Source organism: Ctenocephalides felis, unplaced genomic scaffold, assembly GCF_003426905.1.
Source record: "Ctenocephalides felis isolate EL2017-DRISC unplaced genomic scaffold, ASM342690v1 CF-g0.4_SCAFFOLD_01604, whole genome shotgun sequence".
In the NCBI taxonomy this organism is placed as follows: Eukaryota; Metazoa; Arthropoda; class Insecta; order Siphonaptera; family Pulicidae; genus Ctenocephalides; species Ctenocephalides felis.
This window is the reverse complement of record NW_020537758.1, coordinates 8,023,683-8,039,988: the sequence shown is the minus strand read 5'-3', so window position 1 is coordinate 8,039,988 and position 16,306 is coordinate 8,023,683. Positions and strand designations below refer to the sequence as shown.

Here is a 16,306-nt window from a genome sequence, read left to right as displayed (position 1 = left end):
ATATATATATATATATATATAATATATATATATATATAATATTAACACATGGTGATATTAAATTAAGTGATAGTTATAGCTAAGAAAAAGAGTGCACCATTTAAAGAAATAATAGAAAGTGTAATATTTAAACAAGAGAAAACATCAGTCCGACGTATTAAATGTTTAAGGCACTCGACTAACATAAGTGTTTGAAAAAAAGCAAAGTCCATTGTCAACGCGTTACTACCGAGTCAAAGCAAAGGTATAAAGAGCTTAACCAAGATGCGGCAAGATGGTTGCAAACACCCAAACAGTAAAGAAATTCTTTTGCACAATTATCTACACTAAAAAGTGCACTTAATAAGTATCCCTATTGATAACACAAGAAATTTTTGTTATTAAGTTAGAAAAATGTTTAAATATCTTAGTAATTTACGTTACAGCATAATGTAATTTGGCCGTAAAGTGGCTCATAATTAAATTAAAACAACAAATTGAATTAATACAATATATTATTCATTATTTCATTAACATTTATGCACTTAACTAATCTATATATAATATCACAGTAGACACCTTCCCTGACGACAAGACGGTTGGTAGTTACTGGGACGATAAATTAGTAGTTCGAGCGATTGTTTTTGCTGGAGAACAAGTCTTGAGTAATTTGAGAGTTGAAGACTATTTGGTTTGAAGTTGTTACCCTATGAACAAAAATGAATTAGTAACAAGTCTCATAAAAATACTATAAAAAAAAAATTACCTGATAAATCAATCAGCGCTGTCTTTCAAGCAACCTCAGCAAGACATTCATTGTAAAACTCAGCAAGTGGTTTTTTATAATAACTGATTAAGTTAGTGAGGTTAGTCGTGTTAGTGATTTAGTAAGAGTTAAGTTAATCATGCATAATTATAGCAGTTATTATAAAAAAAAACACTTGCGAATCATACATGAATGAGTTCTCCAAACTCATGATGTTTGAGCATCAGGAAAAATTTGAAAAATCTGAAAAAAAAAAGAAATATTTTAATAAAGTTTGCATTTATACTGTTATGGATAAACACACACCTGATTAAATGTTCCTGGTGAAGGAGTCTGTGTGCAGAGCAGCAGAAGTTGAAAGGACCTAAAAAAAAAAAGAAATATATTTAGCAGTTTGCATTTATACTGATTATGGATAAACACGCACCTGATTAAATGTTCCTGGTGAAGGAGTCTGTGTGCAGAGCAGCAGAAGTTGAAAGGACTGAGAAAAAAAAAAAAATATTTAGCAATGTTTGCATTTACTGGTTATGGATAAACCACACCTGATTAAATGTTCTAGAGAATTCCTAGTAAAGTAGTCGGAATGAATATTCTTGCATTTTGAATTGGCAGTTGAACCAGGATCTGGAATAAAAAAACATTAGAAATGTAAACATTGATGTTGTATAGAGAATTTATAAAAGTGTTTATGCGTTACCAACAATCCATCGTGATGGGGTCTGTGTAGAGTTTGAATTTTCAATCTTGAATGAAAAAATTTTATAAAAACAATGAAATAAAATAAAAAATTAACAGCATGTGAAAATAATGATAAGCTAAATATTGATTTTTAGACACTTACTTGAACTTTCTTCTTAGTCCCCTTCAAAGAGCATTTATTTATAAGTCTTGAATAAGTTTGTATGGTCTTAAAAATGTCATTGTTTGATAAACTCTAAGTTATTCATACTTTGAATGCTTCCCAAATATTTTGATCGTATCATTCCAGTTGACCGTTGTGTAATCACAGTGTCCGATAATCACAGTGTCCGATCAAATATGCCTAAAAAACAAATTATGAAGTTACAAATCAGTAGATCTAGTAAGAATAAATAAAGTATATACATATAATATAAATATAATATAAAATAAATTGGTTAATAAAATAAAATTAAATGTAAATTGAATTTTCACTCGATACTACTTGGCCATTCGATACTTAACAATTTATTTGATATGATACGTTGTGGTTTTCATGTGATTTCATCTTGATGCCCAGAAATATAGTTCTGGATAGTTTCTAACAGTTTAATAATCGCACTTGGTTTTATATGAAATGCATTAACATGAATTCAAAATAATAAAAATTGAAATGTAATGTAATACTTCAAATCCACATTGCATAGACTTAAAAGATTCAAACGACCACATTATATTTTAGTAGTAGTAGAATGGATAGTGTTGTTAGTATTTGTTAGTATTATTAGATACGAGAACTAAGAATGCAAATCATGCAAATGGTCATTTGATTCATGAAAGCCAATGCTTTAATGATTTCGTAAATTTGTAAAAGATAAAGCAAAAACTAAAAGTATCAATTAATGAATATCTTGAGTAAATTCACTGTTCGATAAATACATTCATACCAAATGCAATTCCAATAAAACCACAATTAGTGCATTACAGTGACATGAAAACTGAATGATTCTGCACAAAATGCCACAAATTCAAACGTACCTGCACCTGTAAAATACAGAAATTAGTATTGAATTATGATGAACATCATTAAACGTCACCAAAGCTGTCTTCGTGTGCAATGCAGTTCCTCCAATTTTATTTTCAATCAAATTGTAATGACTATTGTAAGTGAATAAAATAGTACATTGAACACAAAGCAGTTCTATAATAAACTAGTTTTGCTTTAAAATTCTTGACGTAATGATTGTGTTCCAATGTACATAATTTGTCAGATCTGTAAATTGAGGTGAGTTAGAAGATAGTAATGATTTAAATAACACTTAGAATTTAACAATTTGTACAGATACTCACGAAAGTCTCGATGATAAAAGTAAACATGAACTACTAGTTCAGATTTACTTTCACTTTGTGTCTTCCAATTAGAGCAAAAACTTTGAAAAATAGTATTTTATATTTGTATAAACAATAGTGAATATAAAATAAATTATATTATTCCCGAAAGTCTCAGGACCGAGTCCAAAATATTCACAAATCACAATCACTTTTCGAATATATTGCACAAGGCCAACTAAACAGTTTTATTTAACAGTAGACATTATGAAATAAAATATATCCGGTGTCTATGACACTAATAAGACTTGAACAAAGTATGACGCAACACTGTCGAATACGAAATAAAATCCTAGTGAATCCGCAAAGCGAAATGTACTTAGCACTAGTACAACATACCAAATTATATTCCAGACAGCAAATGGCAAGAGGCCCTCTGTATTCCACGATGTTTTTCGACCAACTCCGATGAGAAAATGATTTTATGCAATGACATTCCACAGACTGGCATAAACCATAGATATGCAAAAAGAACTTGTAGATGTGCGACTACGGAGCGTGCGAAGATGGCGCTGCATGTACTCGAGCGCCCTTTGTTCGAAAATCCAACAAGATTTGTTGGAATCTTTATTTTAACAACAGTAAAACCATTATAATTTAAATAAAATAACATCTCTTCATATCTATATTGATACTGAATTTTTTTAAAGTAAGTACTCTATTAATTTACACTGCAAGTTTTTAATTGTTGTTGTAAACTTAAATTATAAAAAAAACAGGTTTGTTAAAGTACATACTTAGTGATAGATTTGATCATCTTATTTTGTGTAAGTATATAATTTCTTGTACACTTTTTTGGTTTTGAAGTCATAACTAAAGAATGACAATACATTTTATATATACAGACTCTACCTATTTATTCATACCCATATAATAATACCCATAACAATTTTATTTTTATTCAAGACTTACCGTGCACAAGTTATAAATTTAAATTGATATGCAAAAATGATCCCTGAGAAATCTTTAAAATCAAGCATCAATTTTCTCCTTGCCTTTTACCACGAATCTCATGTTTAAGTTAAATATTTAATTAATAATATTTTTTATTCGCGACTTAAGTTATTTATAATTATAAATTCAAGTATTTGATATCAAAATAGGCATACTCAAATCTAACACACCTCATTCCGAAACAAGCACTACGTCCTGAAGAGTTCATTGTATGAACATCTGTCTAGAATATATGTGGAAAAAACATCTTTATATTAATAACAGTGAAACACAATAAAATATTTATTAACTATATATTGTACACAAAACTATAGACAAATAATAAAAATAAATATATACTATAATAAATTATGAAATTTAGATAACATTAATTTTAGTACATTAACAAACTTACAAAAAGCAACCAATGTTTTTTTGTTGTTAATAATAAAAAGAGACATGACGTTTGTAAAACTTTGGTATGAAAATAATACAAAAAGATTATACATATAAAATATACTAGATATAAAATGCCAATATAAATATAAAGTAAAAGCTTATTGTAAATAGCAGCAAAATAATTTGAGCCCTGAAAACACAACTATTAATAAAAGATTGGAACGCATTTGGATTGATAATTCATTTTAATAAGATTTCTCTAATTATAATTAAAGAAATCTTATTAAAGTGAATTATCAATCCAAATTTCATATTTCTTTTTGATAAAAATTACCAGAGTAACAGATATTATAATATTTTTAATTTCATCCAGGAAACATTTATCTGTACAAAATTCAATTGTCCTTCATTAACATTAACATTAATTTGTTTTTTTTTTCATATAAGAAGCGTATTGGTTCATTAAGACAAAAAATGTATTAAAAAATAAATGAAAATCTACTCTATGGCTATCTGTATAAGAGAGAGGTGTGTTTTTCTTTAATTAAGGTAATTAATTAAATAATAAGGTAATAATTAAATAAATACATGAGATATCTTACTAGACCCCCCGTTGTCATATTTCTTGATTTTTTCTCAAACCTCTCTTCCATTTTTAAGCTTATTTCTCCTTAGAGCAACTCAAGTACTCATCCAAATTGCAAATTTATTACATCACTAATATATAACATGTAAATCAGTAAATATATATTTTTTTCTGTTATATAATTTAACTTGAATTTTGAATTGACCAATCATTATTGTACAAAATCAGATGTGTTGCAAATTACATTATCTCGAGGTAAGATAATTATGTTATTCACAAAGAATGAATGTATCATAAGATTTTAATTTTAAGTGAATAATTATCTAAAGAACCATCAGCACATTAAATTTGTATAAAAGACATTTTACCATAAATATAATTCTTGTATAAAGTGTGAATATTTTGTTCAAAATTTTTCTATATGTCAAATTGTATCTAAAACCATTTGAAGTATAAAATACAACACATTTTACAAATATGTTTTATTTTGTTGTTTCATAGTTTTATGAAATCATTTCAGGTCAATCACGTGATATAAATGTTAACCTTTGAAAACGGACTAAAGGTATTAAAAAACTGTGGTAAAAAGGTATACAACTGGTTTGAACTTGATATTTATTATATTCAAATTGAGTAAAATGTGTATAACAAAAAGCATGGATAGTAGGACATGGTTTTAACTAGGTATTTTCAAATTGAGTGAAAAGCGTTTAAAAAAAAGTGTAACTAGTGCCCAGTGGGGTGTATAGCATCGGCTTAAGGCAAGTTGCTGGAACTTCCCGTACCGTAATGAAATGTTTGAGGAATACTGAATGTTTTCAAATAGATTATTATAAATATTGTAACATTGTTAATTTGAAAACAAAATTATTATGAAACATTTTTTTTCAAAATCAATTATTTTGTTAAAACAAGCAGAAAGTTCTTTGAATCACTTAAATCGGACGTTTAGTTCTTCAAAAACTGCCATTTTTTAACATTTAGCTCTGTATCTTCGAAATGGTTGGGCCTACCTTTGCCTAAAACTAATAACCACTTCCCCCAATCATTACTAATTGAATGTTTTTAGATCATTCAAATTGGATACTCCTTTCTCTCAAAAACTCGATTTCTATTTTCTGCACTCTTTGTCTCCTCCGTAACTGCTGGACCTGCCTTGGCCAAAAACTAATCAGAACATCTCCAACGGTATCCATACATACATACACACACACATCCATTTTTTCTGAGGTATGCCAAAATGTTCAGAAACCTTCAAAGCGTCGAGAAATGTAAAATTTTCAATTTCGATTTTTGGACGATTACAATAACTTACCCTACGGGAAGTTAACAATCCCGTGATATCTTTGGATAATTCATAAAAATAAAACGGAAAAAACTTTGTTAAAAAATCCGTGGATAGAACGTAGATATCTTTGAATATTTCATAAAAATAAAACTGCAAAAACTATGTTTAAAATCCGTGGATAATTTTTTTGAATATTTCATAAAAATAAAACGACAAAACTGTGTTAAAAGTTCGTGGATATAGGATAACACCAAAATTGGTTTACACCACTATTGCAACAATACCAGAAAATAGTAAAAGGTAAGTAAAATAAAAATAAAACATTTCAATTCAGTATTCAGTATAAAAGAATAATCTTTAGAGAATACATAAAATGTATATTTATTCTGAAGTAAAGTGTAGAATATATTTAATAAATATAATTCTATAGTTCTGATATAATTTTTCAACAAAAACATTTTAGCGAAACATATTAACTGTGAGATGTAGACATTTTTTGATTTACTCAACTTTATTGAAAAATCTGGCATGTCTTCTTCAATTGTGAAATCTATATCTCTTGCAAACGGTAACAGATTTTAGTTCTTATTTCATCTTAATATATTTACTCTGTAATAATATAATTTTCAAATATGTATATATATATATATATATATATATATATATTTGAATATTTATTTTTATTGATGTTACGCCCGAATATTAAACTCAAATTAAACATATATATATATATATTATATATATATATTTGATATATACATATACATATATATATATATATATATATATATATATATATATATATATGTATTATGTGTATTATTATTACTTCATTATATTATATTATATTAAAGATCGAAGTAGCCAGTTTCTCTATCATTTGCATTTTTTAATTAAATCAAGCACTGCTAAAGGTTAGTGCATTGTTACATATTATATTAGGTATTTAAAAAGAACTAAACGAGAAAATAATCATTAAAACTATGTAATTTTAGTTGAAGTTGTTTATATTTATATGTAAAGCTTATCTTTCTGATGTACAATATTTTCCTGTAGTATAGAATATTACTGCAAAAATTACAGTTAAAAGTATTTAATTGAAGATATTTTATTTTATTTATCCGAGCTATTTTTAGTTTGTTGAGTATAAATGTATAAAATAAATGCAGATAGATGTAGACTATAATATACATTTTTAACATTATAAAATCATCGGCATACATAATATCCATCATTTCACAAAAAATCATTTGAAGGTATGTTCAATGTGAGATTTAAAATTAATATCAAGAGAATATAGAAAATGTGATAATATGTATGCCGACATTAAACTTAATGTTGTTATATAAGCATAAACTACATTTTAATAAAACTGTTATCAGACTTAATCTGTTGCAAGCAGCTGAATGAGTTCAAATTATTTGCATTCATTATGAATTAGAAATTGTCTCTTACACAATTGGGTTGTGCGCTTGCAACACAATAAACTGATGATTCGAATAATAGTAATATATATAATAATGAGTCAACATTGTCTGATTATATAAAGATACGGTAAAATATATTCAATTTACACATTTTGATAAAAAAATTATAAAATTTTTTTTATGATAATAGGAATATATGTTGAACATAATCAAGTTCAAGTTATAATTATCGAACTAAAGAGCAATTGATCATTATTAAAATTAATGCTAATTAAAGAATAATTTAATAATTTTATGATGCTAGATTATTTGATAATCAATATCAACATATGATATCAAATTATTAAAGAATAAGACCATAAGTATGGATATCAGTATATTCCATTCAATTCATCAAAATATTCAAAGTAAAGACTGCGGGAATTCATGATTGTAATATCTGCAAATATTATTGAACTGTATTTGCAAACTATGTAATTAGAAAGAAACTGATATTTATATATTTATATATATATATATATATATATATATATATATATATATATATATATATATATATATATATATATATATATATAGATTATTTTTTATATTTAGATGTATAGCCCGCCGAGTTGCTCTTGCTTGTACACTGCATGATAAGCATTTCTAATAAGTGCATATGGGAAGCACGACTCTAATAAATCCATTGTTAAAAATGGTGATTCTTGTACTATTTGATCTAAAAGCAGATAAACACTTTCTCTGTTTTTGACTGCTTCTTTATCGGCCTCTTGTCCTAATCTTAGTAAACTTGATGATGTTAGTGCTAAAAATTCCTTCATCCTATCTTCAATATCACCCTGTCCACAAGTAGTAAACAAAGCACCAAAAATATTATTAATGGCTAAAGCCATACAATGCATATTGTTAGTATGGCCTTCCAAACTTGCTCGGTAGAAAGATTGATCGCTTCTTGCTAATTTTGGAATAGAAACAGCTACAAAAACCATCAATAAGCATACTAACAAATGTTCATCCTCCTCGTGTTCTGACTTCTGCTGCCTCAAAGCATTTGCTAGAGTTGGATCTACTTTACAAGTCAAACCTGCTGCCGATGACATCTCAGAAACAATTTTCATTGGGTCTCCACTTGGCAAATGATGTTTAATGTCCTTGATAGAACTTAATAAAAATGGTATACGCTGTTCTAACACGTCTACTAAAGATTCTTGAGCCAGCTGCCGGAAACTTAGAATTACACCTACTATAGTCATGCGCTGCAAAACATTGTCCACATTTTGTAGCTTTTTGAACTGCTCCTTCATGACTTCAGGTTTATCAAAATGTGTTCGTAAAGATATCAATATTTCTTTATTATTGAATACAAGTTTTTTCAACTCTTGGACTTGCTCCCAATATGCCACATGAGTGTTTCATTCAACTGCTTCATGCCGTAAGGCCCGATTAATTCAGCTAAGGCCCGGAGCTCATTGATATCTGAAAATTCTTCAGGGTTTGAAGGTATAGCTCCCTCAGGATTTATGCTTACAAAAGCTCTTTGATTCATTGAAAATACTATGTTTCCTGCACTAACTCTGCGCAACAGTACTTCAGAGTACCATTGAGTATACAGAGAGGCAATAGTTTTCTCCCCATGGCTATCCACAGCTTGCGTTTGTTGTAGTAGGGCATTGTTGAAAACTCTGGTTATGTCAATATGTACATAATTCTCGATAGTTTGCAGAACATTCATATAAGCTCGCACTGACACTAATAATTCTGAAGGTTTAGCTATTTCACTCGTATCTTGATTGTACATTCACCATTCCAACCAAAGCTCTGGCAAACCGGTTTTCTATATGCTGATGCAAATATTCACGAGGGGCAAATGTGTATTCCCATACATTAACTGTTGGACAATAATTGATTGCATAACACAATTCTGTTAGAGCCATGTGTAATTTATCCATGGTTGTTAAATCTTCACGAGTCTTGCGATAGCTTTCTATTCCTGGATTAGAAATTTCATATAGATTTTTCTTATTTTTGTCTTTCTTTTTACGATTTACTGCCTGTGTAATTAAGACCGCACAATGCTTAGGCAGTAATTTGTCACTCATATTGCACTGTTCATCGCATATTGTTGTTATAATATTTTTAGCTTCCTTTGCCATTTCGTCCAGAAACATGTTCACTACTGACAAACTTCTTTCCCTTATGTGATGTCTCTCTTCTGGGCATAACTCATGTGTACAATTTTGGAAATGGCTGCAAATCAGTGGAAACGCTATAATAAATCTGTTTTGTGCTGGAAATTCCAGACACATGTGGAATTGCTCTTCAAATATTTTGCTATAAAAACAGAATATTGAAAGATCAGAGGTTTCAACCATTAATTCATCTAAATTATCAACCATTTTAGTATGAAATGTGACCAGATCAAGGAAAACAGCTAGATCACGATGATTGCTCAAAGCCATAGAACTTTTACCAAGAGAAGTATATGCTTGCAGTCTCAACCAGTCTAATCGAAATGCTCTGAAGTCAAAAATCTCATTGTCTTCAACCTGTTTAACTGAAAGGTTAGTAATGGTAGTGGATAATGATGAAAGAATTGAGCTTTCATCTTCAGGACAAACAACTTGCAAATTTTGCATCAAAATGTTTAACTGTATTGCATCATATCCCGATAAGTATTGCACATAGTATCTTTGCATAACTTGACTGTACTTTCTTACTAAAATGCGTAATTCTTCCATATGAAACAGCATTCTGGAAGCTGTCTATCGGCCATGTCATCTGTTGACTTATTTTTACCCTTTTGTTGTGGTAAATTGTCATGATGTCTCAATAGCCAATAAACTTCATCCCTCGCATAACATAATCCCATAAAAATCAACAAAGCTTTGGGTCCTAACAATCCTGGTTGATCAGTTAATATTAAACCTAGTTCTTTGAGCGCTGTTCTAAGAAATTTTCTTCGCTCTCTGTGTTTATAAATTGCTTTCTGAATTGCATGATTGTAACAATCTTTCACTTCATTAATTCGTTTGCTGTACCCTTTCATACCATCAAAATGATTTTGAATGTACGCATGAATGTATATAACTTCATCACGAAACAAAGCAATTACCCAATTGGATTCTAAAGCACCAATCCAAGTTTTCAAAGCTTTATCATTCTGTTGTAATGTTGTATGAGCAAGCATAAAACCAAAAATTATCCATCGTTCCAAAACTTCTAGAGACAAGAACTCACACGACATGGTTTCAGTTAGAGATGCTTTTAATAATTGACCAGGATTACCTACTAAACTAAGTTTTTGGTCGGCTCTCCAATTATCTGCAGTGAGATTTCTGTTTGGGTAAATTGTACAAAGGGAAGTCAAAGCACTCACAAGTAATTTTTGATGCGGAACAAATTCTTCAGCAAGTTTTTTCACAGGCATATCATATTCTACAATCAATTGGCCTAATCTAGGAAAACTGTGATCACTTTGATTGTTCAACATCTCATGAGCTGCATTAAACAAGCCTAGTACAGCCTTTCGATCTTCTACACGAGATAATAAGATCATGAGAGAGACATAAGTCACTACTAAATCCAGATAGTTTTTAGTGAGTTCAAAATTTAATGTTAAATCTAAATGGACTTGGCAGGCATCCATTGTAGTTAATAATTCGCAAACATTGTCTTTAAAATCAAGTAAGTCAACAAATGTGTAGTAATACAGTGACAAAGACTTGATTATTTCATTTTTATATTGGTTATTGCTTGAAGTCCTTTTATGTCAACATTTGGAAACCGTCTGACAATGTATTTGATTGACGACTCTAAATTTTATCAGATAGAAATCCAGGTTTAGATTTGGCATCTCCGCAAGCTTTTTTGATGTTATAGATTCTGGTTAGCATGCCAATGCCTCGATCATTTAAAATGATCAATTTTTCAGCAAGTTTTTGCTGCGATGGATTTAATTGTCTAGACATGATTGTTATTTTTTAATTTGTACTCCACAGTTATTTGTTAAATTGATTACATTTATCCACTCGGTTAATCTGAAATGAAACTTGATGTAAAGGGCACTCTTATCACTTGATTAATAACAATAAAAAAATGAATACATATATATAACTTGTACCCAAATTTTGCCATTAAAGACAAATATTACTGAAATGATCATAAAGTTTTAAAATTTTCAAATATAGAAAATATAATGAGTTCAAAGCACATTAAATAAAAGCATAAACAAATAGGTCTAAATTATAAAAACCAATGTAATAATTTAAGTTTCTTTAACTTTTGTATTCTGTTTTCTGACCTAACACTTATTACTATTACAAACATATCTAAGTTATATTTAATTATTTACATACATGTCATATCTTGTATTTATTCTGCACAGCATCACATATCAACAAATGCACTTGTTATTATAAAAATTATTTAATTAATCAACACAACATTTTGACAAGCTACTTCATCTTGATTTGTGTTGTATTTCACTCGTTTGGTGGCACCACTGCGATAACAGGGCGCGTCTCCGTCTCAGTTCAAATAATAATCATATGAATAGATAGCGGCAGAAATGCAAATAGAAATTGCGTCATTTGAATTAAATAGAAGAATTACATAATTAGTATAAATTAAACACTAAGTAATCTATAATTATTTAAAGGAATATCTCTAAACTAATACTGCAGTATATATGAACATAAACTTAACCATGTATTTAAGAGAAAAAAAAGTTTCATCAAGAAAATCACACATATATGTGATTACTTATATATATTAGTATGAATGAATAAAATTTATGTATTTAGGCGCTGACAAAAATGCCGCCTCATCCCTGAAATGTTACTTAAATTGTTTTTATATATTATTCCTGTACCAAAAATTAAAATGAAAAAAAAATTAATATTTTTCGAAAACTTAAAAAAAAAAAATCAATTTTTATGAAATTTTTATAATAGATTTGACTTATTGTTAGAAAAATATGATCACCTTACTACAATGCCTCCAGTAAATCTACTACAATGGTGTAGTAAATCTACTATAATGGTGTAGTAAATCTATTACAATGGTGTAGCAAATCTACTACAATGGTGTAGTAAATCTACTACAATGGTGTAGTAAATCTACTACAATGGTGTAGTAAATCTACTATAATGGTGTACTAAATCTACTACAATGATGTAGTAAATCTACTACAATGGTCGAGTAAATCTACTACAATGGTGTAGTAAATCTACTACAATGGTGTAGTAAATCTACTATAATGGTGTACTAAATCTACTACAATGATGTAGTAAATCTACTACAATGGTCGAGTAAATCTACTACAATGGTGTAGTAAATCTACTACAATGGTGTAGTAAATCTACTACAATGGTGTAGTAAATCTACTTCAATGGTGTAGTAAATCTACTACAATGGTGTAGTAAATCTACTACAATGAGTGTGGTAAATGTATTTCAATTGGTCGAGTAAATCTACTACAATGGTGTAGTAAATCTACTACAATGGTCGAGTAAATCTACTACAATGGTAGTGTGTAAATCTACTACAATGGTGTAGTAAATCTACTACAATGGTGTAGTAAATCTACTACAATGGTGTAGTAATCACTACAATGGTGTAGTAAATCTACTACAATGGGTCTAGTAAATACTACAATGAGTGTAGTAAATCTACTACAATGAGTGTGGTAAATGTATTCAATTGGTCGAGTAAATCTACTACAATGGTGTAGTAAATCTACTACAATGGTGTAGGAATCTACTACAATGGTGTAGTAAATTTACTACAATGGTGTAGTAAAATACTACAATGGTGTAGTAAATCTACTACAATGGTGTAGTAAATCTACTACAATGGTGTAGTAAATCTACTACAATGGGTCTAGTAAATTTACTACAATGAGTGTAGTAAATCTACTACAATGAGTGTGGTAAATGTATTCAATTGGTCGAGTAGTAAATCTACTACAATGGTGTAGTAAATCTACTACAATGGTGTAGTAAATCTACTACAATGGTGTAGTAAATCTACTACAATGGTGTAGTAAATCTACTACAATGGTGTAGTAAATCTACTACAATGGTGTAGTAAATCTACTACAATGGTGTAGTAAATCTACTACAATGGTGTAGTAAATCTACTACAATGGTGTAGTAAATCTAATACAATGAGTGTGGTAAATGTATTTCAATGGTTTGAGTAAATCTACTACAATGGTGTAGTAAATCTACTACAATGAGTGTAGTAAATCTACTACAATGGTGTAGTAAATCTACTACAATGAGTGTAGTTAATCTACTACAATGGTGTAGTAAATCTACTACAATTGATAGCAATTTGACATTATTGTATTAAATATTATTTTGTGCTGATTGCCCGAATAACATTAGATGAGTAACATCGTATATTTTAATTTCTGAATATTTTTATCAAATTATTATAAAATACTTGATGATTGGAATGAATGGTTTGAATAAATTGATCTAATTTATTAATTCCTTTGTGTAGCCGTGCATATTAGCTTACTCATCCTGTTACGGATTGGAATCCCTTGCATTGATGCAGACCATCACCATCGTGGTTTATTCGGCGGGGGCGCCCTCTCGCAAAATCTAGCTGCCTGCAAATGCAATAATTGTCAGGCAGGGCCGTCTTCAATATAAAAAACAATAAAGAAAAATTAATATAAATTTAATTTAGGTGAGTCAAAATTTGTCATTTCGACGATATTTTTTCAAAAACGGAAGTCGTCAAGATTTTTCGTTCTTACCTTTCTTAGACGATAGCCCAAGACGATTCTTTAGAATTAACAACATTTTTCAATAACGCATTAGGCAACAATCTTAAACGCATTTTGAAAAATTGACAACTTTTCGGAAAATTATTAGTTGAAAATCGTGCTGTTAGATTTTGGTAAAGTTCGGCCGAGCTATTTCTTTGTGTTAATTGTTCAGAAATTATATCTTATATAACATAGTAAAATATTATAGGTCTAAAAAAAGTAGTTTGATTATAAAAATTCATTGAAGTTTGGAATAATATGTGTGTCAAAATTTAAACGGTCTAAGCAACAATTTGAAAAACTACTAAATTTTTAATTCTTAGGTTTTCTATTAAATTATGAATTTAAGCGGAAGAAACTTCTTTTTAAATATGACCCTGGTAGAGCCATAGCAGAGTTTTGTGGCAAGCAAGTTTGAGTGATCTGCGAGACGGCTTTTGTACTTGAGAGAGCGCTTATTCCATCCTTGACTATGCTAATGCCTGTATCTTTGTATATCAATCAATTTGGTACAGCTATATACTTTATAATTATACAAAATATAAATCATCATTAAATGTTCATAATATTTAATTTGTTCTCAATGTGAGTTAACTTGAAATATGTTAACCAGTTATCTGTGGCGCACTCATTAAACTGTGCGCACAGTTCTGTGTCATCAGGATCGAGGTAAAATGTTGTTTTTAAGGTATAACGGCTATTTATTTTATATCAGCGCAGCCCCTAAATATCTTGAAATTTAAGAATATGTTCTGTTTATTTTTTCAATAAATAGCTAATAGTCAGAGTTTTATACGCATGACAAGTATACTTGTCAATTCTCAAAATTCTGCTACATCTCCATACCAAATATAATCGTCAATCACATTATTAACTCGTTAATCTAATGAACAAATATATCATTAATATTAAACAATGAATAGTATGGAGTATGGTTAATAGTATATTAATTTATAATCATTATTGACTTAAAAAAAATTATTTTAATTTTAATTATTTTAAATTTCCATAAGTAAAATCCTGTAAGAAAAAATTCATAGACGTGGTAGGCACCTAATTTTCACAAGCAGAATCCTGTAAGAAATATTCAAATCATGTGGTAGGTACCTAATTTTCATAAGTATTATCCATAGATAAAAGAAGAGCATGGCAGAATCTTGTAAGAAATATTCATATCATGTGGCAGGTACCTAATTTTCATAAGTAGAATCCATAGATAAAAGAAGAGTATGGTAGAATCTTGTAAGAAATATTAATATCATTGTGGTTGATACGTAATAAGAAACAATGATAAGTGATGCTCTCTTCAGTAAATATGAATTTATTATTAGCATTAATCCATCCCCGACGTTGATGTATCGATCGAACGATTTCTTACATCATTTATAATTTCGGTAATCATAAAGTGTTAAAAATCGAAATTTGTAGTTTTAATATAAAATTTGTTTACGCGTTATTTTCTATAAACGATCAATATTGCGAGAAAAAAGAAGCAATGCTTCCCTGTTTGGTGCAATATCAACCCTCCAATTATTATTCGAAGGGGGTGGTACAATGCAATTTTCCCATCCACAGTACTTGACTCTGCATGTAGCAAGACACTTCTTTCGAAAACATTGTGTCCTATATCGGTTGTGTATAACATAATCGTATAATTACAATAATATAAATAGTTAATAAATAATCGTTAGTTAGTGTAGAAAAAATTTCGTCGGAGTGAATTCAGTGCGTCGTGTGCAACGTGGGTGATAAGGTTAAGCAAGTGCAATATTAGAAAAAATTGCTAAATATAATTGTATTCGCTTTCCATATTATTACAGTTTTGCCCATGTGGTTTTACATTTGAAATTGTCTTTATAAGAGACAATCGTGTTGTACCAGTGTACGAGTATATATCCAAATAAGTTATCTTCCATTACAACAATGGTAAATTCCGACATCGCGGTATAAAAAAGTGTTTCGAGTGAAAGTTCTTGTGGGGATCTTACAAACATATTATTGGACAGATTCCAAGAAATTTAGATGAAAATGATTTAAGACCTTTGTTCGAAAGATTTGGATTAATACATGAATT

At 29.1% G+C, this 16,306-nt stretch overlaps 2 protein-coding genes and 1 long non-coding RNA gene across 3 annotated transcripts in view; all 3 read right to left on the bottom strand.

The window, feature by feature from the left end:
- Window positions 1-16,306, bottom strand: part of LOC113373308 — a 54,855-nt gene that overhangs the window by 3,162 nt on the left and 35,387 nt on the right. The window lies entirely within an intron of this gene.
- On the bottom strand, window positions 1,765-3,185 carry LOC113372248. Its single transcript, XR_003366746.1, has 3 exons — window positions 2,777-3,185; window positions 2,465-2,699; window positions 1,765-1,790 (listed from the first exon to the last, which is right to left on the bottom strand). It is a non-coding gene; the product is annotated as an uncharacterized LOC113372248 (long non-coding RNA).
- On the bottom strand, window positions 8,042-11,930 carry LOC113372246 (membrane-associated protein Hem-like). Its single transcript, XM_026612571.1, is given in 7 exon segments — window positions 8,042-8,844; window positions 8,847-9,249; window positions 9,251-10,200; window positions 10,203-11,186; window positions 11,189-11,269; window positions 11,272-11,488; window positions 11,807-11,930. Coding segments are annotated over 6 exon segments (3,369 nt in total). The 5' UTR covers window positions 11,420-11,488; window positions 11,807-11,930.